Genomic DNA, 20,242 nt, shown 5'->3' on the forward strand with positions numbered 1-20,242 from the left:
ACATCATGTATATGGCAAGCCTATCATACAAGTGAAAATCTCTAAAACTGGACAGGACTACTACCTACATATTCATGAACAGGTCTGGTAAATGAGAAAAAAGAGGTTTTGAATCTTCTGAAGCAAAGTTGGGCTGGTTTGAGCTGACGAGGCTCAAGGCTGAATGCCTTTTAGTGTTCAGAGTGTTCAGAGTGCATTATTTGGATTCTCAAAAAGGAACTCAGCTAGCAAACACTGACATGATTTCGACACAAGCTGGTTAACTGGAGACAACCAGGAAACTTGGTTCAAACTAACAATTGCCATTGTATTGCACTTCTCACCCCAAAACTATGCTAGAGTGCATAAATTGGATTCTAGTAAGACTGAAGATCTGCTCACAGAGGGCATCTAACATGCTCAAAACCATTTAACTGTGTTTGACCTACAGGAACAGACTACAGCTAATCCAGAGTAAAACCTTACGTGGCTAATCCAGGGCTCTGTGAATTCATTCGTGCTTGCTAATGCAAACATCATCAATGATGACTGCAACTGAACAAATGGAACTGATCCCAAGTAAGTTAAGGCTCTAAGTATCATCCTTTAATAGGATTCCCCTCCTCCTTACCCCTTATTTTAGCTTCTTAAACTAACTCATCCAAGTGTAAAACAACTATCAATAAATTCAAGGGAAACATCAGTTCTGTCAGGCTCAGCAAGTAGGAAGGAGTAAGAAGAGCGAAGTATTATATTAGCTCCATGCTTTCAGCTTGAGGATAAAATCAGCATCTTATTTTCAGTCACAGTCAGTCAGCATCTCATCACATCACACAACTTCACTACAAATTGCTTTGCTTCCCATTTAGGCTTCCATCTGTCCCACCACTGAAGGGAACTTCAGACAGAAAAGCACCATCTTATGGTAGAATTTTTAATTATTTTATAGAAAGATCACAAACCAAAAATCATTTTTCCTGCAAAATATGAAATAAAATCTTAGGGACTTACATTTCAAAAGTAATTATTTCAAAGTGAGGAAAAAAGCTTCCACAAATTTATTCCAGATGCAAACAAAATAACTTTTGATAGCTTTCTCAATGATGTACAGACCCTCATCAAGTCTCCACAAACTGTCAAATCGCTCTTTGTAACTGAACATAGATTTGAATACAGGAAGTGGCGTGGATGTGTGTGTTTGTTATATATAAATTTTACTAACACTTGCAAAAGTACACAATGATGTAATATTTTTAATTAAAACCTTCAGTTGGCTAGAAGACAGACAGCAAGAGTCACGTTCTTTTTATACACTTCAGAGCAATAGCAAAGCTGCCTATTAGAAGAACAGATGCTGATGCTACAAATATCTTTTTACTCTAGTCATTTCCTCCTCCACACAAGGCACTTTCAGGACATCTATGATGAGTTTACAAGAATTGTTCAGTGCTCTTCCCATTTTAAGGGAAGAATAGTGTCAAAAAAACAAGCTAAGAAACATGCTAAAAATAGTCTAAATCTCTATGGGGATCCCTGAAGACCTATATATGCCTAATATTGCTCATAATTCCATGATATTTAACAAGAAAAGACGTTTAGAAAATTTAGCCTGTAGGTCTTTGTAGGACTACGATATTCTTCAAAAGACACTTTTATAATACTCTACAAGAAAATAATGCTTTTGTGAACGAAAATGCTGTAAGTCCAAGACTGATGTTTAAAAGATGTCTTATTCATTTCTCTCATTTTTTCCTGCATTACTTTCTACATCAATACCTTCCTTCTGGTTTCAAGACCAGACCATGACAAAAAAAAAGAAAAATCAACACATTTTGCATGAATTAGTTAACATTACACAGCTGAATAAACTTCAAACTACTAATATTTATGGAGAAGAATTTTAATAGCTATTTTAATAGATGCTGTCAGTGTAAATCTGTTTATAATAAATATTCATGATTAACATAACAGTATCATTAACATAAAAATCATTTCTTGTTAACATTTACAAGATTCACATCAATTTTAAAACAAATTCATTTCTAACTTAATATTCGTCAACTTTGACTATGCCTTAGCACAAAAATACTACTTGCAAATTTCTGCCCTAATTTTGTTATTGCCACATCTTATCTACCTGTTTTCACGCTCATACATCTCTTTCGAAGCACTTCGAAGTTGCTCAATTTCTTGATTTGTTTTCAGTCTTATTTGTTCCAATTCCTCATGCAATCTCTTCTCAAATTCTGTTTTATAGTGGTCCCTGTAAATAAACACATGGCAGAGGAATGTAAAAAGAATTGTATGGCCAAAATATCAAAGCATCTGGTACAGCAGTACAAGCGTATTTTACAATTTAATATTTTGATTCTTACTTGTTTTCCTGCCAGTTTGCTTGGAATACATACCAGCCTATATTGCTCTGTAAATCTACTGAAAATTTTACCAGGAATAACAGCTTTCTGCAAACTGTAAAATATATAAGTAATTTGACATTGATTCATCATGCAATTTAACACTAACCATTTTTGTATAGGGTGGCAAAGAATTTCTGCAAGTGTTCATATTATTTAACCACTGAAAATGTTTTCAATTCCTCATTTTGCAAAATTTTCTAGTTTCTACATCAGTAGGAAGGGTAAATTAACTTAGTAACTCAGAATAATTCCAAGCTACAACACGATATTGATGTGTACTATTTGCATGTCTCATCTGAGTGTGAACATCGCAAGAAACTTTGAAGATTACATGCTGTAGACATTTGTGAAATAAAGCAGAAAAAAAAAAAAAAAAGATTTGAGTACTCATCCTGTCAATGTCACAAATAAATTACCTGAAATAAATATTTAAGCTTTTAAGCAGAAGATATTAAAAGATTCCAAATTATTTCATTTCAGATTAACATTGTCATCTTCCTTTTTCGTAAATTTGGAAGTTCACCTGAAAATGGAGAAAACCCCATACAGAATTGCTCTTACAAAACTATAAAGGCTTGTACTGTAGGGTAGAGTGGTTAGGTTGTGGTTATACTTGATGGTCTTGAAGATCTTTTCCAATGTGAGCAATGCTATGATTCTATTTAACAGCTAAAGGGATGTTAATTTCTATAGCATTCAGCTGCTATTCAAGAATAATCAATCTGCAGTGAAGCCACTGTTAGACATTACAGGTCTGGAAATAGATATGCTTTTATTGTTTTTGTTATATTAAACATGCATTTACAACCATAAAGTATTATGATTCTAGGATTTGCTGTATGGCTTATACTTTTTAGAAACCAGTACTTGAGTTCGCAAAAAACTCCTCTGCATTAAACAAAAGCTGAAATCATTTACTTATTTTAGAATGCATGCTGTTCAAGTTTTCATGTTTGCTTTTGTCACGGAGTTGACTATACCAATCTATGTTTGTAACAGGGGCAACAGGCCTCTGCCCTCCCCCCCACCCCAATGTCAGTGGTGGCATACCATTTGGCTGCTTTTGACTCCAGTTCATAATGGAGTTCTAACATGTCCGGCACAGCAGCACTCAGTGGGGGTGTGACTTCATTCAGGCTACGGTAGTCCACCGTCAGCCTCCATTCTCCACTGGCTTTACGCACTGGCCATATGGGGCTGTGAAAAGGCGAGTGAGTTTTGCTGATCACTCCCTGGCTCTCTAGTTGACGAATTAACTTATGAATGGGGAGCAAAGAATCCCTGTTGGTGCGGTACTGACGCCTGTGCACTGTTTTTGTAGCAATCGGTACCTGTTGTTCTTTTACTCGCAGCAGCCCCACAACAGACGGATCTTCTGACAGGCCAGGCAAAACAGACAGCTGCTTAACGTTGTCTGTGTCCACAGCAGCTATTCCAAAGGCCCATCGATACCCCTTAGGATCCTTGAAATGCCCCTTTCTGAGATAATCAATACCTAGTATACATGGAGCCCCTGGGCCCGTCACAATAGGATGTTTTTGCCAGTCCTTACCAGTGAGGCTTATCTCAGCCTCCAACACAGTCAATTCTTGAGAGCCCCCGGTCACTCCAGAAATATGGATTGATTCTGTCCCTTCATGACTCGAGGGCATCAGAGTGCACTGTGCACCAGTGTCCACCAGGGCCTTATATTTCAGTGGTTCTGATGTGCCAGGCCATCGAATCCACACAGTCCAATATACTCTATTATCCCTTTCCCCCCCCTGACTGAGGGCAGGGCCCCTCTATTCATTACCTGTGGTAACTGGAGCAACTGCACTGGTGGTTGATCTGCTTTGTAATTCTCTCACCCGTGCTCATAGTACACCAGTAGGTTCACGGTGCCACTTCCTCATGTCTTCTCCATGGTCACGTAGGTAATACCATAAGACAATTCGCGGTGTGTCATCCCTTACTTGAGCCGGAGAGTGTCTGCCTCTAACAGCTGAGATTTTTGATGGTGCACGTGAGAAGGAAGGTTCATCGTCTTTAGTTAGGTGGGCTCGCATCATCTCCTTCATCTCCTTCATCTCCTTCATTAGACTCTTTTGATTATCCTGATCTTCATCAAGCATCTCTGATACTGCTACAGGTTTGTCACGGTTAATCAGTTGAGACACTTGCTCCGTCATTTTTGATATAGCAGCAACGGCAGCATGAATTGGGGACAGCAATTGTTCGTAGTTTTGGAGCGTAACAATTAATTCATAAACTAAAGGCATTCTCTGTTGTTCGTTGTATCTGTCACACACTGACATTAGTGTAGCAGCATATTTGTCCGGCGCTGTTGTCACGAGTTTCTGCCATACCTCAGGTGTCGTCCTCACTTTTTCAGGGTTGCGGTCTTAGTGTGGGTGGTTAGGAACAAAGTCAGGGTCATACAACATTTCCACCACGCCTATTTCCCTCAAATACTGGATACCCTTTTCAACTGTATCCCATTTTTTCATCGCAATCTTCAAGCCATTTTTGAAGGGATACTTTTCCTTCACGGCTATTAACACTCGTGCCCAGAGGGAGGCAGCCTCATCCAAACATCGACTAATTCCTCTATCAATAGCTGGATCTCTGGCAATAGCGCCTAGTTGGCGAGCTTCATTACCATCCAGAGACAAGCTATGGGCCCCACTGTCCCAACAGCGAACCAACCAGGAAACAAGAGTTTCATTCGGGTGCCATGTAAACTCCTTTCTTGAACCTTGGGTTTCAGTCATCTTTAGAGGCCAGCGAGCAGTAATAGAGATTTCCTCCTCATCACTCTCTTCTGCATGTTTCCTAGTTTTTCCTTTTGCCTTTCGCAGTGGTGGTGGTTCTGAGGAGGGCCCCTTGCCTGGATCTTCCTCCTCCTCCTCCTCTTCTTCTCTTTTTTGTTCAAGACGCGAAGACACTCGTTTCCATTTCTTGCCCTCCACAGGAGCAACTGGTATTGTTACTGGTGTCTCCTGTGATTGATTAGATTTGACTTGGGGATCTTCCCCTTTGGCATGAACCTCAGCTCGGAAACTCTCTCTCTCCAGAATGGTATTATATAGGGCACGGTAAGCACAAGCCAAACCCTAAATAAGTTGTACCTCCTTAGATTTATGTAAGCCACATCGTCCCTGACTCAAATACTGGCTTAGTTTCTCAGGATCCCACAGGTGTTCAAGAGTAAAATCCCATGACACTGCGGGTCCCCATGCTTCTAAGACCTTTCCTAAACCTCTTCATATTCCCTGCCAGTCATCATTCTCTGGTTTTGGAGGAGACTCCTTACTACAAATGCGTTGGAGTACATTCAGGAAAATTAACGACATGCACACCAACATGAGTATTGATGACACGCACACCAACATGAGTATTAATTCAAGATTCGAAAAACGTTTGATAAACCAAGAAGAAAACCCAGAGACTGGTCTGAACATCGTGTTGTTTGTAAAATTAGCTATTCCATTTGGGATGTAGCAGTTTGTGAAATTAGCCATTCCTTCTGGGATGTAAATGTCAAAATTCATACCACACTGCATATAGGTAAAACATAGGTGTCTCCATCAGTGCCCTGAGGTAGTTATATATGAATGCAATTCCACAACACACAAGTGTGAGATGGATTATTGGCCAGTAGGTTGTGAGTAACACCATTGCTTTTAATCCTTTACCCAGCACCCCCACGATAACGAGTGGGTTCATCGCTGGTGCTTGCTAAAAAGGGGTTAATGAATTGAAGCTAACAAGAGGAGGGAAAAAAAAAGAAAAAAAAAGGCACTACCCAGACGAAGTAGTGCTCAAAGTTTACAAATATCCCAGAACACTGGCAGTACGCCTAATCTTTCAAGGTCAGGTTTTCCAGCACAGAAACCTGAACTACTGATAATGCTCCCTAACGAAGCTCTCTAAGAGCAGAGAGAAAAAGAGATTCGTTCTAAAAGCTAAAAAGCAGCAAGCCCCACGTTGGGCGCCAAAAAATCTGTCACGGAGTTGACTAGATCAATCTATGTTCGTGACAGGGGCAACAGGCCTCTGTCCTCCCCCCCCACCCCAGTCCCACAAAAAATGGGAAGGAAGGACGGGAGGAAAAGAGCAGCGGCAACAATCTATGGAGGAAAACTTATTTTACTATAATATCGGAATACAAGATAACACAATATATACCATTTAATTGAAATTGAGATGAATAAATCAGACAAGATGAGAGAGAGAGAGTTCCCGGGACTGAGTCAAACCTGAAAAGCTTGGAACAGCTAGGAAAGCACCCTCCAGCACCCACTGCCAGGCAGCAAGAGAGCGCCCCCCCCCCCCCCCACCCGGAAGGGCCAGATCCCGTGACTTCTGTAATGTACAGGGATAGGTACCAGGAATTGGGGCAGTGATACTTTAATGCCCCGTACACTACATGATGTTTTGATGTGGAATACTGAAACCCAAAACCAAAAAAAACATAGAACCATGACAGCTTTTTAATAAAACACAGAATTTTTGTTGACTTTTCAAAGTAAAAGTAAATATTTCTCCCTTCCTTCCTCGAGGGTACCACTCTTTAGCAAGGTATTTTGTGAAGGTCTTTGATACAGTGAAATAGTTAATGATCCCAAAAAACACATTATACTGGAATGTAAGGTCCCCGCTAGCAATTTTTTTCAGTTCTTCATGCACTGTACATTTAAGTACATACAAAAGAAATGAATGGTGAAGGCCAGAATCTCAAGATACAATTCATACAGAATCAACTAGCATTATTTTCTTGGTACTTGGATGACAATGACTTGCTATTAGTATTACTACTTGCTATTACCATAGCTACTTAATATTTCTATAGGTGAAGAAAGTAAGACTTTCCCTCCTGTGGCAAGACTTTAAAGTCGCGCTATAGCTGATAATTTCAGTACAGTGCTCTTAAATGCCCATTTAGAAAACAATGTTTTTTAGTAGTTACAGGAGAATCACATTAAGAACACATCAAGTAAGTTTTAAGTTTTACAAGGACACAAGATTTATAGATTTATACAAATTTGCAGTTACACCTTGCGGTTCAAACAAAAGGATGCAACTGAAGGAAAGCTGAACTGGCTTAATTCTCTTAAGCTCAAGAGGATGTTCATTTAATCAACTGGTGTTTAACATTCTGCAGAGAGGTAGTGTGGGTGGAGCTGCACTGCCCACCCTTGATCTTGATTAGGCCTCCAGGTTATAAGCAGTCTCAGCTTAAACCACACAGGGCAAACACAGGTTGGTTGAAGTCACCTGCTTCAGAGCTGGCACAGTTCTGTGCGAACTCACTCAGGAAACCAGCTCACCTATTGGCAGTCTGCAAGAAAACAAATTTAGCATGGTCTCCACTAGACAGATAGCTCGCTCAAAAGAGACAAAGAGATGTGCCAACCCAGACGGAGGGCCTGTTCAGAGATGTGTCTGTTCAGGCCTCTGGTTGCAGTGGGTTCGCTGATGCCAGGGAAGGGCAGCGGGGAGACTGTGCTCAGGTGGAAGGTCAGCTCACAGTGGTGGCTGAGCTCAAGGAGGAGGTGGAGAGACTAAGGAGCTTCAGGGCATGTGAGCAGGAGATTGACTGGTGGAGTAACTCCCTAGTGTGCCAGAGGGAAGGGCGCTGGGAGGATGCCCCCCACAGTGCAGTGGAACCTCTGTCCTGCTGCGCTGAGGTAGGGGACCAAAAAGACAAGGAGGGTTGGAAGCAAGTCCCAGTTTGGCATCAGCGGCAACCCCCCTCTCCCCTGTTACTCCCTATCTCGCTTTCCCAGGTGCCCCTTCATAACAGATTTGAGGCCCTGGATTTTGAGGGAGGAGTAGAATGATAAAATAATGAAAACAGAAGTAATGAATAGTTGGCTTAGAGGCTGGTATCGAGGAAGGAACTTTGTTTTTCATTTATCATGGGGCAGTTTACTCAGCCCCTGGCCTGTTGTCCATGGATGGAACTCACCTGTCTCAAAGGGATAAACAAATTCTAGTCAGCAGCTAGCAGGGCTTATCAAGAGAGCTTTAAATTAGCTAAGATGGGGAAAAAGGACAAAACAGGGCTCACCAGAGATGAACCTAAAGAAACAATACTGGATCTGGAGGTGAGGCAGATGTTTCAGCTGAAGTGCATCCACACCAATGCACACAGCATGGGCAACAAGCAGGAGGAGCTGGAAGCAATTGTGCAGCAGGCTAATTATGATCTCGTTGCTATTACTGAAACATGGTGGGACCACTCTCCTGACTGTGATGGAAAAAGCTCTCCAGAAGGGACAGGCAAAGAAGGAAGGGTGGTGGTGTGGCCATTTTATATTAAAGAGTGTTTTGATGTTGAAGAGCTTGGGGTTGGGAATGATAAAGTTGAGTGTCCATGGATATAGAACAGGGGGAAGGCCTGTAGGGCGACATCTTGGTGGGGGGTCTGTTATAGACCACCTAATGAGGATTAAGAGAAGGACGAGGCATTCTATGAGCAGCTTGCCGAAGCTGAACAACCCCAGAACTCATTCTCATGGGAGACTTCAACTTCACTGATATATGTTAGAAATATAATAAAGTGCAGAGGAAGCAGTCCAAAACGTTTCTAGAGTGTGTAGCAGATAGCTTCCTTCCACAGCTGGTATGAGAGCCTACCAGGGGTGGTGCCTTGCTAGACCTGTTCTTTACTAACAGAGAAGGACTGATGGGAGCTGTGAAGGTTGGGGACTTGTAAGATATTACTCTGTTAACTTCTGTGTCTCAAAGCTTGCTGGGAATACAGATGGACTTGTTCAAGTCCCGAGCAAGGATTGTAAAATCCTTTGTCTGAAGGACACACATGAACAAGTCCAGGCAAGTCCTGGGCAAAGGTTGTGAGATCCTTTGGGGGACGCAGATGGACAAGGCCAGGGGCAACGAGAGCAAGATGAACTGCAACTAAATAGCTGAGAAATGCTCCTTTGTGTGGACCTATCTCAGGATGATGGCCATCTCAGGGGGTACTCAATGACTCTTGCTCAAGGCCCATCCTTGTCACGTAGACAGGAGAACAAGAGATTCCTCATGAAGAACGGAGGATTTCTGGCAGCAGATTCCTCATGAAGAAGAACAGAGGTTTTCTGGCAGCAGATTCCTCATGAAGAAGAAGAGGGATTCCTGATGATCAGATTCCTCATGAGGTGACTCCTGCATGCTGTCGAAATCTCCTGTGCCCACTGCCTGAGCACTGCTGCTGCAGCTTCAAGTATTGGCTCCTTGACTTCTTCGTTTACCTGCCCGCTGCCCAAGGCCAGCCACGCTGCTGCTCCCCATCCCCCTGCTGCGTCTGCCTGGGACCTTCAAACGCCGCGCAACGGGACCGCTGCTGGATCCTGCTGGTGACTATCCCTGCTTTACGCAACTCCTGCTCCTTTTCCATCTTTTCTATCGCCCTCCTTCCCTTCCCCGTCTCCCTGATTAGGTTTGGTAATAAACTGGATGGAACAACATATGAACCGTTGTTTCTTAATCTCACGCCAGGTATACAGATATTAAAAGAACCTCATCTCCCTCCTATAAATTGGAGCGAAACATTTTTATTGGCGTAGTTGGCAGGATACCCGCTGTGAGAGTGTCGTCCTTCCAGATATAGTTTGAAACTTTTTTTCTGTGTGCACCTCCTGGAGTTGCAAGGAGCGATAGTTTTGAAAATTTAGACATGTGTCCTTCTCCAGGAAGACAGCTCCATACTCTCAAACTTTACCTTTTATATGTGTACCTCTCGGGGACATATTTTGAATACTTACATTTTGATTAATACGTGTGTGCCTCCTCGGGAAGACTTCTCTGGTTATTTGGTGACTGAAGTGTGAAACTTGAAGTGATATTTTGTGACTTAAACATGTGTGCCTCTCCAAGTAGTTTTATTTACTCTTGGAACCTAGGAAGTGTTTACAGTTTTTTTTAGCCTCTTGTCTTTGTGTGCTCCGTCAACAAAAGGGAGGAGTGATTGGAACATTTGCATTTGTTTAGGTGTGGTGTATCTCCCTGGGAGGAGCTGTGAGGAGTAACTGAGCTTTTGAACACGTGTACCTCCTCCTCCCTTAGTGTAGATCTTTCATTGTATTAGGAAATGAGTAACAGTATTGCCAGTATGAAAAGTGAAGATGTGTTATTTGACCTTTTAGAAAAACATGGTGCTCCTCCCTCTTTATCAGGGGTGGACTGGGCACACCAAAATTGGCATAATTTGCAGAGTGTTTCGGACCGTATTAGTGTCTTACAGAATGAGGCTCGTACACGAGCTGGAAAAGGAAAGTCGTTTATTTGTGCCGTACTCGGGGCTGCTTTAAAAGCTGCCGTGGAGTTCCGAAATGAAAAGCATTCAGCAGAACTCTAAACCATAGAAGCACTACAGGAATCGGTGAGAGTTACACAAGAATTGGTAAAAACTCTGCAGAATCAAATTGAGGAACAATTAGAAAGAGAGAAACATAATTCGGCCTTGTTGCAGATGGCTTTCAAAGAACTGTTAACACGTAAAGATACTAATGATACTGTCACCCATAGTTTGCCTCAAGAAAAAACTTTTCCTTGGGAAGAACTACAAGAAATGAAGGAAAGACTAGAGAAATTAGAAATCCCAATAGCTCCATTGCGTCCCTTGATAAAAACAGAATATACCTTCAGTAACAGCGAGGATCTAGATCCTCAAATGAACGTTAAGGAAATTCCATTCTCGGCCACCGAACTTGCAAAATTGAAAAGGGACTTTACCCGCTCTCCAAAGGAATCAGAAACAGAATATGTATGGAGGGTGAGTCTCACTGGTGGCGATGAGATTTGGTTAACAGAAAAGGAAGCAGAAGGTTACTGGGGACCAGGAGTATTTTTAACTACTGGTAACAATCGTGCTCCCTGGTCATTAACGCAAAGGGCTGCCTATTGGGCAGGTGGTCTCAACCCTTTAGAAAGGGGAGACCCTCTTGCCATTACTGGAACTACTGACCAATTAGTAGAGAGCGTTCAAAAGGCTGCTTGTCTCCAATTGATGTATGATAGAAAGCTGCAGCCACATCATGGATCGCCCATGATGATGCCCGTTGATCCTGAGAGAATGACCCCTTTAATTAGAGGGCTTCTGGAATCACTGAAACCCGCAGGCATACAATTACAAGCAAGGATACAAGCTATGTCACAGGGAGAAAGAACCCGGGCAGTGTTAGAAGAAACTGTAACCCCCAATCATCTGCAGTCAGGATGCAAAGTATGGACGTGGGGGGAGGTAGCCCAAGAGTTAATTAACTGTGGAAGAAAATATGGGCCGGTGGTTTCTTTCCCCAGTAAATCTGAGCCAAGAGGTGTGAGGCTTGCAGCAGCCAGTCTTGCCCCCAGGCTACCTAGCCTAAAACTTAATGGAACTGAAAATGGTTTGTCTCCACTAAAAACAGGCAGACGGAGCGTTGATCATAAACGTAATGGACTTTGGTCTCTGGGCTGGAAAAAGGGTATTCCACGAAATTTGATGGATGGATTGACAACAGATAGGCTTGAGATTCTTGTTACTGGATGGCCGACTAGACTTGAGGAAAGTAAAAACCCAGTTCCCAGTGCCCCCCCCGTGACACCTGCAGAGCTACCAGAACCACTGGGAACCTAATTCCTTCACCTCTCTCAAGTGACCGGGGCGGTGAAGGGTGGATGCATTAGGAAGCTCACAACAAAGGGAAACACTGATCTCCCGGGCCAGCCTGTGTCGATTGGCTCAGCTAACCTGAGGCTGGTTTCCCTAACCTTAACGGGATACCTTAACAAATATCCTTGGAAGGCCAAGGACACCGCAAAAAAGGAATATAAAATTAACACTTGCTGGATTGTTCCCTCATTTTTTAACCATATTAACAAAGCCCCCCCAAAAATAGGGCAAGTCGGTGTCTCCTTTTATTTTTTCAGAATACTCCTATGGACCTTGACTGAACACAGAAAGGACTCTAATGTTTTGTGACAAAAATAATGAAAATTTGATCATGTTAGAATACTGAATATACCTCTAGATTACATTTTGTATTTTGGTTCCAAAGGAACTATGTTTTCTGTTGTCGTGGGTGGTAATGTTGTATCTCTATTTGTTGTATTTATTTGTTATTGGTTATTGCCAAACGCACGGCTGTCTCTTTTCACTTTCTACTTTTTATTCATCATGTAACATTCGTGTCACCACTCCCGAGGTATCACCGAGTGGTGTCTGTGGCAAGTTGACATTGTGTGCTGTTGCAACTCTTATGTTTGTTAATTGTATGGTTTTGTGTTTTATAAGATGTGTTGTATCACCTATGTAGTTTGTAACCTCCTCTACTGATGGGGAAGTCAATGGGACCACTGCTGGATCCTGCTGGTGACTATCCCCGCTTTACGCAACTCCTGCTCCTTTTCCATCTTTTCTATCGCCCTCCTTCCCTTCCCCATCTCCCTGATTAGGTTTGGTAATAAACTGGATGGAACAACATATGAACCGTTGTTTCTTAATCTCACGCCGGGTATACAGATATTAAAAGAACCTCATCTCCCTCCTATAAATTGGAGCGAGACAGGACTGTCTTGGGCAGAGCGACCATGAAATTAAAGAGGTTGCTATTCTTGGAGATGTCAGAAGGATGACTGGCAGAACTGCTATCTTGAACTTCCAGAGGGTGGATTTTGACCTGTTCAGGATGCTTGCTGCAGGGGTCCCTTGGGAGTCGCTCCTTAAAGGTAAAGGGGTCCTTGGATGCTCCTCAAGATGGAAATCTTAAAGGCACAAGAACAGGCTGTCCCTGAGTGCTGTAAGGCAAGCCATAGGGGAAGAAGACTGGTGTGAATGAGCTGGGAACTATTGTTGAGACTGAGAAAAATACATCTCCGAGAGTCCCAGTCTCTGGAAGAAGGAACAGGCTACTTGGGGAGACTACAAAAAAGTTGTAATGGTATGCAGGAAATTAGGCAAAAGCCCAGCTTGAACTCAGATTGGCCACTGCAGAGAAAGAGAACAACAAATCCTTTTATAAATATATTAACAGAAAGAGAAGAACCAAGGAGAATTTCCATCCCTTACTAGATGCAGCAGCAAATGTGACCACAGTGGATAAGGAAAAGGCTGAGGCACTCAACACTTTCTTTACATCTGCCTTTGAGACTCACATCAGTTATCCTCAGGGCACCTTATTTGCAGAATATGCCCCTGACGATTCAGGTGGAGACAGTTAGAAAACTCCTCCTCCATCTGGACTGCAACAAGTCCATGGGACCAGACAGGCTCCACCCTCAGGTGCTGAGGGAGCTGGCAGGGGTGATTGCTGAGCCCCTTTCCACCATCTATCAGCACTCCTGGTTGTCTGGAGAGGTCTCAGTGGATTGGAGGCTTGCCAATGTGAATCCCATCTACAGGAAGGGTCATAACGAGGATCTGGGGAACTACAAGCTTGTCAGTCTAACCTCAGTACTAGGGAAAGTTATGCAGCACATCATCTTGGGTGAGATCACACAGCACATACGTAGTGTCCAGGGGATCAGGCCCAGCCAGCACAGGTTCATGAAAGGCAGGTCATGCTTGAGCAACCTCATCTCCATCTAGAACTGGGTGATCAGCCTGGTAGATGAGGGAAAGGCTGTTGATGTAGTCTACCTAGACTTCAGCAAAGCCTTTGACACGGTCTCTCACAGTATTCTTCTGGGGAAACTGGCTGCCTGTGGCCTGGACAGGTATACCCTTCTTTGGGTAAGGAACTGGCTAGAGGGCCATGCCCAGAGGGTAGTAGTTAATGGAGTTAAGTCCAGCTGGTGACCTGTTTGTTACAAGTGGTGTCCGCCAGGGGTCTGTACTGGGGCCTATCTTGTCTTTATTGATGAGGGGATCAAGTGTACCCTCAGTACGTTTGCAGATGACACCAAGCTGGGAGGTAGTGTTGATCTGCTTGAAGGTAGGGAGGCCCTTCAGAGGTATCTGGATAAGCTGGATCGCTGGGCTGAAGCCAATGGGATGAGGTTCAACAAGGCCAAGTGCCGGGTCCTGCAATTTGGCCATAACAATCCCAGGCAGTGCTATTAGGCTTGGGGCTGAGTGGCTGGATGCCTGTGAAGAGGAAAGGAACCTGGGGGTGTTGGTTGATGCTTGGCTGAACACGATCCAGCCCTGGTGGCCAAGAAGGCCAATGCCATTCTGGCCTGCATCAGAAATAGTGTGGCCAGCAGGAGCAGGGAGGTGATCATCCCCCTGTACTCAGCACTGGTGAGGCCGCACCTTCAGTGCTGTGTTCAGTTTTGAGCCCCTCAGCGCAAGAAAGACATAAAGGCCCTGGAACGTTTCCAGAGAAGGGCAACAAAACTGGGAGAGATCTGGAGCAAAGGTCTTACTGGCGAACAGCTGCAGGAGCTGGGATTGTTCTGTCTGGAGAAGAGGAGGCTCAGGGGAGACCTCATCACACTCTGTAACTGCCTGAAGGGAGGTTGCGATGAGGAGGGATTTGGCCTCTTCTCTCAGGACAACAAACAGGACCCGAGGAAAAGGCGACAAGTTGTGCCATGGGAGATTTAGATTAGATATAAGGGAAAACTTGTTCTCTGAAAGAGTGGTCAAGCGCTGGGATAGCCTGCCCAGGGAAGTGGTGGAGTCACTGTCCCTGCCACTATTCAGCAGGCATCTGGATGAGGTGCTACGAGATATGGTTTAGTAGCTTAGTGGGTAGTAACGTTGATACAGGAGGAGGAGGACAGTTGGACAAAATGATTTTGTAAGTCCTTTTCAACTTTGTGATTCTATGATTCTGTATATTCTGTGATATTTTTTGATGTTCTAAGGATATTGCTGACTATTTACAAAGTACATACAGGCAAATATCTAATGTCATTTGGTGGTAAATTTGGAAGTGTTATTTATCATCTGTACGTAAGGAAAGTACGTAAATTTAATAACCATGAATTTCTGTAAGAAAAAACTTAGTATAATTAGAAATTCTGTTGTATAGCACTATACATGAAGCAAGACATTGCTAAATAACGTAGAATTTTGTATTTGACATTGTATACACAAACCCACAGCAACTGAAATAACACAGAAGTTTGACACTGTTTACCATTGTGGCTAGCACACAATGACCAATTTGTTTCTCAAGTCTACTGTTAGATTATCTGCATTCAAACTTGAGATATGAATGACACAGAGCTGATACGAAACATACCACTTCCAATTTTACTTGTTTGTGAAAATATTTTATTCTCCAAATTAGATTATCTTTCATATACTAGTTTTTTCTTTATCTTTCATTTACTAGTTTTAGTAAGATTCATTTGGGCAAAAAAAGAGCTGCAACACAGGCACTTAGAATCACTTTTCTCTATTTTGCAATAATTGTTACCTTAGTAAATCTTTATCTATACAGAAGAATACAGATATTTTCAGTGCTATGGAGTCTCATATCAATTTTTTAAGAAATAAATAGTTGATAAACCAAGAAAAGTTCTTTTTCCAGTTACACAAATATGAAACCAATACACAACTTCTGGAAGCTGAAAAATTTTAAACAGGGTTTGTGCGAGAAACAAGGCAAAACAGTTGAACATATTTGACTACTGATAGAACTGAACACAGAACTTACCTGGATGCAATATATTTTTCATACATTTCTTCTCTAGCTTTTTTGGCATCCTCCAACTGAATCTGAAGCCTTTCAAGACGATCTTCTTCATGTGCACGGCGAACACTAAGCTCCATGTTCTGGCGATTAAGGTAATCTTTATCTTTTTGCAAGAGGTTGAGGGATTGTTGTATGGTTGCCAGCTATAAATTAAAAATAACACTGTGACATGAACTTAAAGATAAATATTTAACCAATATACATATACATACTTTTTCATTTTAATTCTCTTTCGTAAATCAATTGAACTGAAAAAAACTATACTTATAATTACAGTTAACGTAAGTTGTAACCCTGTGTTGAAAAAAAGACTTCAATTTTATGAATTTTCATGATTGATTTCTCATAGTTGTCCCCTGAAAAGATGTGAAGTGTCCTTTAATATTCCTGAGTATCTACTAACCACGAGGTAATTAAGCAGTGACAGTACTAAATCAGAAATTACAGATACTGAATTTGAGTCTTGATGTGAATCCACAGTCATACCAGCTACAACACTCTCAAAATTTCTCCTCCTCTGGAATACCTGCTGTGTAAACACAATTGTACACTCTCTTGGTGTTTCCTGGGAAGGTTTCTATACATAAACCCAGCTTAAAAACTGGTCTCGTTTTTACATGGAAGATGCACTGAGTTGCATTAAACCACCCAAAAATTAGACAACTGTAATAGAAATCAAATAACTTCTTTCTTGGGATTCAGTAAAAATTCTCTCACTCCAGAAAAGCTGTTGTAAAGTTACATCTACCTCAGAGAAAAATAAAAATTAGTAATGCAGAGAGTTTTGGATGATTCACTCCTAACTAGCTTAAGATAAAAAACTAATCACAGAATCACAGAATCACCCGGGTTGGAAGGGACCTCAAGGATCATGTAGTTCCAACCCCCCTGCCTAGCAGGGCCACCAAACATACACATTCAGATCAGGTTGCCCAGGACCCCGTCCAACCTGGCCTTGAACACGTCCAAGGATGGGGCATCCACAACCTCCCTGGAGGTTTAGTGAAGAAATCTTCCCTATAAACAATCTAGATGCAGAAACAGCGATAATGGATACTGAGTAACGGAAGCTTGTACTAGAATAAACTATCAAAATCCAATAGATTAAGGTAGCGGATTTGGAAACATTGCAAATGTGTCTGAGTCCTTTGAATCAGAAGCACTCAACAGGGAGCCATCACTGAACCACTGTGACTGCTGAATAAATGAGGTGACAAACAAGACAAAAAATAGGAAGTTTAATGTTTACCTCCTTTGATAAATCATTTCTTTCTTTAGCTTGTGCTTTATGTGAAATTTCCAGTATTTCGTATTTTCTTCTGAGTTCTGACAATTCATGTTCAAATACATCTCGTTCACTGTGAAAAGAAGGTAAAATGTGTAAGATGTAATGAATAAGAATCTTCTTAATTTCTTTAACTTCTTTCAGTTCATAACAATGAATTCCGCCACTAATGATAATCTTTCTTAGTTACTAGCTCTTGCAACTGAACCATATTATAGGAAAGAATTTTCTCATATATTTGAACAATAATCCTTAATTACAGTACAGTAATTCTGAATTTCTATCCTACATTATTTCATTCACTTCTGATTATTCTTCTTTAGTGTAACTTTGGATTGTTCAGTTCTCCAATTAGCAATGAGTTTTACACAATCTTGCCCAACCTTTTAGTTTTGTCAAGTTTTTAATGCTATTTCTCTTGAATCTTTCATAGACATTGAATTTGCATGAAGACATTTGTCTGACTAGACCCTAGTCTTCATCCTACTCAGACATCTTCCTAATCAGACAGAAAGTGGAGTAGAATTGTTTTCATCTTCTTCTTTCCCTTGTACACAGTCACTTGATGCCAGCGGGAGTTGTACTATTCTTCTCACGTTAAAAATTCATACAACACACTTGCAAAGTTTATGCTGTGTCCTCAATAACGGTGATTTCCACATGTACAAAGAAGCAGCTTTATGTCAACACTGTATCTTATCCTGTTAGAACAATGGAATGAATGAGCCTGCATAAGTCTGCAGTTTGGAAAAAAAAATCTCACCAGCTTTATATTACACATAGCATAGTTTTAAAACTAAGATAACTTGTAGTACACAAGAACCAGAAGATTTAACAGAAAATTTTTAAAGGCAGAAATGAGTCTGGAAGTGATTAACTCCTGCAATGCTCTCAAATACCCTGATGCAGGCATGCCAATAATGCTCTACCCCTCCCCTTCTTCTGTGCCTACCTAGATGAATACAGGCTACTCTCTCAAATACAGGTCTGGCACGTTCATTCATGCCTTTTTCAACTCAAGACTTATTTTAAATGTACACTGTTAAACACTGGGTCCTTTCACAAGCAAGTTATTACAATTCACTTAATAAGATGCAGTTGCACACAGGAAGCAAACCATAGCATCAATCCATCCTATTTGCAACAAGCTTCCAGGTAGATTCCAAAGTTATTTTAGTATATATGGCTGTGAACAGTTATCCAGAAGACAGACTCTCTTTCAGATGGGTTAGTGGCACAGTCATTTGTTTCAGTAACAGTATGTGACCTTATTCAACATGAACAAGGAACTGACAGAGTGTTTTCTATTCACCAATCTCATTTTTTAATCCATTTCCCAAGAAATCTACCAAGGGCCAGATTTCTTGTAAGTACACTGAAAAAGCCATCAGGGAGCTGGACTGTAAAGTACATGTCTATGAGAATATTTATAAAGAAGTTCATTTTCACTCTTTTGCTTATGATGTGGGCATTCAAAGCACAGGCAAGAACTCATTTTTTTTAAATGAAGAGAGACACTTGAAAGTTATACTAAGATTCTCTGGCAAGTAGAATTTTAGAATCTGATCTATAAAAATCCTTCAACATGGTTAACAACCAGAAATCTTAACATTTAAGTTTTCAAACATGAATTCCCAAGGTTCTACTCTCTATTTACTGTGCAATCACACTGCAGTTAACCACTGGGCCTTCTATTAAATGATAGCTTTTAAACTCTGAAAAAAAATATATTAGTTTTAAAATGTTTAATATCAACAGCTCCCATGTCTTTACATGCAATGCAACCGGCAGGCTTTTCTGAAAATACAGTAAATTGAAGAATGTAAGCTTTCAGATTGAAGATGTAAACTTTAATTTGATGCATCAAATTCTGTAGCGTTTTTCATTTTATTCTACAAGAGACAATTGGGCCATTAGTGGATAGAAGAAAAATGAGGTACATATGAGCAAAAAAAAGATCATGAAACGGAACTTCAATCCTGACTGACAAAACTAGAGTATTCTATTAATATTTGCATGTTAGTAGGAAACTTCTAGAGATTTTAGAGACCTACCATTTCACTTTATCATAGTTCTCTTGTCTGAAATCACCTTGCTGAATCATCTGCTTGGTATCAGCCAGTTCCAGCGTTAAGCGTTGGCATTTAACCTCAAGTTCTGACCGACTTCGCCTCTCATTTTCATAGTTCTAGAAGGCAAGACATTTTAAAATGAACACAGCTTCATTGATAATTACTTAAAACATTCACAGACTGAAGGTTGAGAAGTCCACTTACAAATATTCAGATGGTACTATTTACATTTTTCTAAGTATTTGGACATCTAGCATAGTTGTATTTTTACGTATTATATGTATATTTATATTTATTTATATTTATACGTATTTTTTCCTAACAATTCCTAAGGCTTTTGTCCACTAGCCCACCTTTGTAGCCCACTAGTAGCCTTCGTATACAGTACAGGTTGTACACTATGTTATGGGACAGAAGTCATACTACTATTACAACATTTTAAAGCCGGTATGCTTGTGAAGATACTTGCTGGTCTATCTGAAAAAGAAGAAAGACATTTGATGATTCAGAAACTTCCAGAAAAAAAAAAAAAATCAGCAAAATCCCAAATTTAATCTGGTAATTGATATTTGTTTGTCAATCATAGATACGGTGGAAGAAAAAAAAAAAAACGAAAAAAAAAAAGAAGAGGAAAAAGAAGTGCTTATTCCACTCCCACAGTAATTCATTGTCCCCTTTTAATCCTGCAGATATCTTAAGACATTGTTATGGGAACTAGAAAATTGGATCCAAGAGAACACACAGAAAAAAACTTTTAAAACGCTGGCTATCCATTATGGAGATTCCTTACCCACTGTACTTTTAGAATCATAGAATCAAAGAATCACCAGTGTTGGAAAAGATCCACAGGATCACCCAGTCCAACCATCCACC

At 41.1% G+C, this 20,242-nt stretch overlaps 1 protein-coding gene across 4 annotated transcripts in view; it reads right to left on the reverse strand.

The window, feature by feature from the left end:
• PIBF1 (progesterone immunomodulatory binding factor 1) overlaps positions 1-20,242 on the reverse strand; it is a 158,332-nt gene that overhangs the window by 112,599 nt on the left and 25,491 nt on the right. For all 4 annotated transcript variants that reach the window (XM_048933302.1, XM_048933299.1, XM_048933301.1 and 1 more), the window contains exons 5-8: positions 19,352-19,485; positions 17,262-17,370; positions 15,974-16,155; positions 2,117-2,242 (exon numbers count right to left, since the gene is read on the reverse strand). In XM_048933302.1, coding sequence (XP_048789259.1) covers positions 2,117-2,242; positions 15,974-16,155; positions 17,262-17,370; positions 19,352-19,485 — 551 coding nt within the window. The remainder of the gene's footprint in view (positions 1-2,116; positions 2,243-15,973; positions 16,156-17,261; positions 17,371-19,351; positions 19,486-20,242) is intronic.

The sequence above is a fragment of the Lagopus muta genome, chromosome 1 (genome assembly GCF_023343835.1).
Source record: "Lagopus muta isolate bLagMut1 chromosome 1, bLagMut1 primary, whole genome shotgun sequence".
In the NCBI taxonomy this organism is placed as follows: Eukaryota; Metazoa; Chordata; class Aves; order Galliformes; family Phasianidae; genus Lagopus; species Lagopus muta.